Source organism: Galeopterus variegatus, unplaced genomic scaffold, assembly GCF_000696425.1.
Source record: "Galeopterus variegatus unplaced genomic scaffold, G_variegatus-3.0.2 Scaffold62, whole genome shotgun sequence".
Classification (NCBI taxonomy): Eukaryota; Metazoa; Chordata; class Mammalia; order Dermoptera; family Cynocephalidae; genus Galeopterus; species Galeopterus variegatus.
This window is the reverse complement of record NW_007726173.1, coordinates 786842-793327: the sequence shown is the minus strand read 5'-3', so window position 1 is coordinate 793327 and position 6486 is coordinate 786842. Positions and strand designations below refer to the sequence as shown.

General features: G+C 43.2%; 1 protein-coding gene across 1 annotated transcript in view; it reads right to left on the bottom strand.

The window, feature by feature from the left end:
- The window catches only part of TDRD9 (tudor domain containing 9), a 91774-nt gene that overhangs the window by 18273 nt on the left and 67015 nt on the right, over window positions 1–6486 (bottom strand). The window contains exons 27-31 of the mRNA XM_008576632.1: window positions 5770–6030; window positions 4377–4532; window positions 3597–3667; window positions 1768–1877; window positions 1122–1218 (exon numbers count right to left, since the gene is read on the bottom strand). Of these exons, the coding sequence (XP_008574854.1) occupies window positions 1122–1218; window positions 1768–1877; window positions 3597–3667; window positions 4377–4532; window positions 5770–6030 (695 nt within the window). The remainder of the gene's footprint in view (window positions 1–1121; window positions 1219–1767; window positions 1878–3596; window positions 3668–4376; window positions 4533–5769; window positions 6031–6486) is intronic.

The following is a 6486-nucleotide window of genomic DNA, read 5'->3' as shown; positions in this document are numbered from 1 at the left end:
AATCCGTTGCCGGACACGGAAAAAGACAAAAGACAAAAAAAAAAAAAAAAAAAGGAGCTCGTTGTTTATAGGACCCTGGCACCTCCTCTCTCTCTCTTGCTTCCTCTCACCATGTGATCTGCTTGTACCCGCCGGCTGCCTGCCACTTTCCGCCATGAGTAGAAGCAGCCTGAGGCCTGTGCCAGATGCAACTGTCCCAGAATCATAAGCCAAATAAACCTCTTTTCTTTATAAATTACCCAGTCTCAGGTAGTTTTGTTACAGAAACACGAAATGGACTAAAACAGTAACTGAACATCCAGTTAAACAGTGAAAGTCCCCTTTCAATCCACCCTCATTTAATTTTTAACAGTTTTAATTAATAGAGCTTTCTGTTGTTTAGAAAGATCCCATCTGCCTGGGTGCCTGCTTGGAAATACAACCTTTCCAAGGCTGGAGAACTGCCCTGCAGAACAGGACTTATCCTCTAAACCAACACTTGGTTCAGCCCCAGCAGCTGCAAAATACAGCCCCAAGAACCAAGGGGCAGCAAGAATGGCATTATTGTCATCGTATCTGATAGTAACACCTCCATCAGGCACACAATCATGACTCCAACAAATCAACCCTGACGCTGTCAACTACTCCGATCATATAGGGAAACATCCGGGGTAAGGGGCAGCTAGAGAAATGATTGATCCTGGGACAGAGCGTGGAAGAGCAGTTCCGTGGTAAGGTAAAGGAAACCTGGCACACTGGAGTGTGGCCACCAGAAAACTGAGAATCCCATTCACAGCCCATTAACAACAGGATGTCCATTGTCATGATATTTATTTTTAGCCTTATTCCTAGTTCAAGTCTTTAGTTCTTTTGCCCCACTTTCAACACAAGCTCCCATGTGACATTGTGTGAACCTGTATAAGCTCTCTGAGCTTTCTGAATCGAGCCTGAGTGTCAGTGCATCGGCAGTAAGAAAGGTTGGATCACACTGAAGCACGGGGAAGGCTAAACAAGAGCCAGGCATGCACGGCCCACGCCATCTGTAAATGCTTTCTCTGCAGGAGGAAGGAGAGGTCCCCACTTCCCACCCGGGTTCTTGGTTTATGAAAGCCTACAGAGGGACTGTGTGACCATACCCATACCTTAGTTCCATCACTGGTGCGAATAACATGCTGAGGAGAGCCGGGAGGCCAGGAATATGAGGCATTAGAGAGGTTTCTCTCAGCAGCATAGTAGAGCCTGTAGGACCGTCATCCCACAAGTCAATGTTAGGTATGTACTTCACACTGTTGAGAAGGTCACTCCCCCCTAGCCAGCTCCCACTCATCCTCAGGCACCCCCTCTTCTGTTGAGTCTGTCCCCAGAGGCCCCTACCCTCTGCTCCCACAGCACACTACAGAAAGACACTGCACTATAATGCTTAAGTGTTTTTCCTATTTGGGGATAACTCTTTTGTGTGGTCACTCTTTTCTTCTCTTTCTCCTCATTAGGCTATTAGGTTTTTCCCAGGGCTAAAAACTAGGATTTATTCTCCTTTGTATCCAAGCATGGTAAAATGCATAAATGATCAAGGAATCAATTAATTCCCACATCTCTGTATAAAAGGAAAAGTGATAATGCTCCATTTCTTAAACTTGCATCAGCCAGTGCCCTCAGAAAATAGCATGAAAGTACAACACACGCGCATAAATTTGTTCACTAATTATAGGATAAATTGTTCCCAGTAACTGAAGTCAAGGCAAAGAATAAGGGAGAGGATGGTGAGCCAACAGAAGCCTCAAATTATACCAGTTGAATTGACCAACAGGGAAGATGCAACCAGCATCCTCTGGTGAAGGTCTTCAGGGGCATCACTGATGATGACAGAGTTGATGCTCTCCTTCTCAATCCAAACACATCTAAAAGGAAGAAGGAGCAGGAGACGGCGTTACTGATCCGCTGACCAGTGTTTTATGCCCAACCCATAATTAACACATTTAAAAAATACAAACACGCAAACGCGCTGATTGATAGGTGGAACACATGCAACTTCCCGATCTCCTGTGCACACCTCCATGTGCCGGACCACCTCATCACGCTAGCGTCCTTGACCCTCTTCTCTCCTCCACTCCCTCCTGCGTGATCCCAACCACTCCTTGGCTTTAAGTACCTCCCACATCGCTTCTCGGCCTTTTGGCTAAGATCAAGTGTAGTACCTCCCACAAGCTGAGGACGCCCACACTATTCCTCTACCCAGACTTTCAGCCTTGAACCCAGCAGAGGGAACTCAGAGTGACCCACCCCACACCTCCTCTGGCACCCATCAGCAGATATCTGTAGCAGCCCCACAAGGACAACCTCGATTCTTCCTCTTTCCTCATCAATGACCCTAGTCAGGCACCAGCCTATTGGTCCCACTCCTGAAAGTGCTTGTAAAGCTGTCCATTTCTGCACCACCTGCCATGGACTCAGTCCACAACCTTCCCACCCGGGACTGCACCACTGACCAGTCTCAGAAGTACACTCCTGCCTGAGGATCCTTCCACTCTGAAATCCAATGCATTCTTAACACTGGGGCTGCTCAAACTTTAATGTTCATGCAGGTCACCTGGAGACCTCTGAAAATGCTGACTCTCAGTCAGCAGGTTTGAGGTGGGGCCTGAGCATGTGAATCTCTAACAAGCTCCAGGGCATCCCCAGGAGATGCCCATGCTGTGGTCCTTGGAGGATGCTTTGAGAAGCCAGAGTTTACCCAAAATGAGCATTCTAAAATGAACGTGGCAAGGCTCCCAGCTGTCTTAGGATGAAGTCTAAATGTGGTTTAGAAAGCACGCCCTTGTCTGCCACAAACTCTTTGCCCTGCCCCGCCACCGTGCACCTGCCACAGGAACCAGCCCCACCCAACCTCACTGCCCCTCCCCTAACACTGCCCCTTGGCTAACTCCTCTGCACCTTCCAGGTCTTGGATTTCTCCAAAAAACCTCCACGGCCTTCCAAGTGTGGTTGGAGCCCCCTAGAAGCTTTCATGATGTTCTGTGGCCCCTACAAGACCCTGTCACCTAGGTTGTAATTGCCAGTTTTCTCTTCTGTGCCCCCACCAGACTGATAATTTGTGAAGACAACAACTGTATCTTGTTGACTACTGTTTCCCCAAACCGTACACTGTTGCTGGCACATGGTGGGCATTCACAGATTTGCTGAATAACAATTAAAACAAGAACAGAAAAAAAATAGTGTCTGACGAAAGATGCTCAAAAATGTCTCATGTAGAAGGACCTTCATCATGCAAGACAGAAAGAATACCTCAGGATTTGGAGCTAGGAGAGAAATTAGGAGGAGTCAGAAAAGGTAACACATTCCAACAGTTTAGATATAAAGAAAGGTTAATTTCTTTTTTTTTTTTTTTTTTTTTTGACCGGTAAGGGGATTGCAACCCTCGGCACGGTGTGGTTCACACCACGCTCAGCCAGTAAGCGCACCAGCCATCCCTATATAGGATCTGAACCCACGGCCTCGGCGCTACCAGCGCCACACTCTCCCAAGTGAGCCACAAGGCCAGCCCAAGAAAGGTTAATTTCTGATGAGGTCTACAAACAGAGAAGCAGAGAAAAAGAATTTCATGGTAAACTTAATCATACCTGAACTTGGATATTCTGGTCAAACTATGACACTTCAGCTCATAAGGATTGAAAGGCCCATGGAGTACGGCCTGTATACACAAAATATACAAAGTGTTACCAATAAGCAAAATATCATTAAATATGAATTTTAAAAATCCAAAGTCAGCTCATACTTAACAAAAAAAAAAAGAAGGTGTTCTTCTGGGATACAACTGATTCCCTTTGATGATTTCACTAATATTCCTCGACACATATATTTAAGAAAGCCCTTGGCCAAAAACTGAAATATTGCCAAATATCTTAGTGGAAGTACTATATTACTCTTTTAATTGCAGCAGACCAAACCATTTGAACAGGAAGGCCTGAGACCACACAGCCAAAGCTGAGGTAATACAATTAGAGTCCCTGATCAGGGAGGGGACGTCCCAGCCAGCCCTCAGCAGCACAAACTCCACTGCCCAGCCAGGAGCCCTGTCAGCAGGAGGGAACCATGACTGGCACCAGTACTCAGGAGGCCACACACTGTGTTTCCTTCAATCTGATAAATAAGTACATATCACCTTTGGAAAGGAGGGTTTAAAAAGAAAAAAAACTAATCAAAGCTCTTCTCTAAACCCAACTAAACACTAAAGCCCAGGTTTTTTCCTTATTAATATAAGCTCTATGGTGAGAAAAGTAACAGCATTAAAAACCAGGATGGAAAAAATAATCATGATTACTGGCTACAACTCTTAGCATATAAATGTAAACTGATATTAAGGTTTTAAGTTATATTTTAAAGCGACTCCTACACATCACCTTACAGTGTGGTGTGCCCAGCTTATTGGAAGAAAAGCTTTCTAACAAAATCCGCATCAGATGCTTGTCATCGTCTTTCACAGGAGATGGCACAGACCCATATGTCATGTTATCTACTGACTTGGAAAAGAGACCCTTGAGAATTTCATGGCTTTGCTGAACAAAACAAGAAAAGTTTCTTTTGTTAAAAAAAACATTATATTAAAAGCACTTTATTCCAACCTAACCAAAATATTTCACAGGCATAATCTTCTTCCGATCTCTACATCATTAAAGGAAGATAATTTATCAAGTTCATTTCAAAATTCAAATAAAAGGAATGACAGCCTTCTCTATGTTTCAGCCATCAGAGAATTTAAGAAAAAGAAACATTTTATTAAAGGAACTATTTTATATACAAAATTCTGTTTTTACACCAGGAATACAAAAGGTCCCCAGTTTATAATAGTTCAACTTAATGATTTTTCAACAACAGTTTTTCAACTTTATGATGGTGTGGAGGTGATACTCACTCAGTAGAAGCAAGCTTTGAGTGCCCACACGACCATTCTGTTTTTCACTTTCAGTCCAGTATTCAATAAATTAACTGAGATATCCAACACTTTATTATAAAATAGGCTTTGTGTCAGATGGTTTTGCCCAACCGTAGGCTAATGTAAGTAAGTGTTCTGAGCACGTTTAAAGTAGTCTTAGGCTAACCTATGATGTTCAGTAGGTTAGGTGTATTAAAAGAATTTTCGACTTAATGATATTTTCAATTTATGATGCACTTATCAGGACGTAACCCCATCATAGGTCAAGGAGCACCTGTATTCCATAATTCTCTAAAGTGTTTTCACATATGAAATACAGAATTTAACCAGCTCTTTGGCTAACATTTCACTAGATTGTCCTTTCCAGATTCCAGCGTCCTTCATCCCCAGCAGAAACTACAGAAGTAAAATGAAAGACCTTCAACATCAGTCTCAAAAGTGGCCTCCCTGAAACCTTCAGGCCAAGAAAAATAAGTTTAGAACTAATTTTGAAAGAAATAGTTGAAAGAAATTTTTAAATGCTTGAAATATTTGAAATAAATATTTTATTAACTACTTCCCATTAGGGAGATAAACTTAGAATGCATTTTTAAAACTCCTCAAATATAGAAAATGTTCAAATCTAATTTTCATTCCAAGAAGAAAAAAAAATAGCCGAATAGGAAACCAACAAAAACAATACCCAGCCACCATAGTTTAGTCTCAGAGAAATGTAGAAGACATTCAGACTTGCTTCTAACTGAATGAGGAAGGGAAGCGCCATCCATCTGTGCACCCCTCAGCACCCTCGGAGGGGAAGGTGGGCGCCCCATCTCTCTCACCACGCGTGTGCCCAGCTACCAGACAGCAGGGGTACATACTCTCGACTCGTAGGACTCTTCCGTGAGCTCGGCATGGCCTTCCCTGATGAGGACATCTCTTATGTTGATGGTGTCCTGGACCCCCCAGTACCGGTACACATCCACGTGCAGGACACTGTGCACAACAGAGAAAACCTTCACGAGCAGCGCTGAGCCACACACCAGGGAGGCGAACCGACGGCCAGCCCCGCCACTCCAGTGCTCACCACAAACAAGGGACTTTGCCGATGGTCGCATTTTGCAAATCTTAAATTCCAAAGCCTAAAGGACAGACAAGCATGGCTGAAACAAGTTTTATAAATGAACCAAACACTCATTGGAATTACCACTGAAAAGTGACTTTGTTTAGGTTAGCTTCATCAGTGTTCTCTTTAAAAAGCTACTATAAACAATTTTGGGCTAGTGATTTCCTAGTCAAAGAAATGTGGTTTTGCTTTTTAACGACAAAAGTTTAGAATAACTTTTAGACTTTCCATACTCACGGAAAGGGTATGTGTGAATATGTCTCCTGCCCACCTAAATTCTGTCTGGTTTTAACATAACCTTAGAAACAGTATTAGAAAATACTATGGAATAAAAACAAATTTTTTGCTAAGTTTGAAACCCTCCATATATTTTAACTCACTCCAAAAACAATATTGACAATGTATTTTTTGGAAAAGCAGAAACCAAATTTGGCTAGAGTGACAAACAAGTCCCTTCCCGTGCATGGGCCTT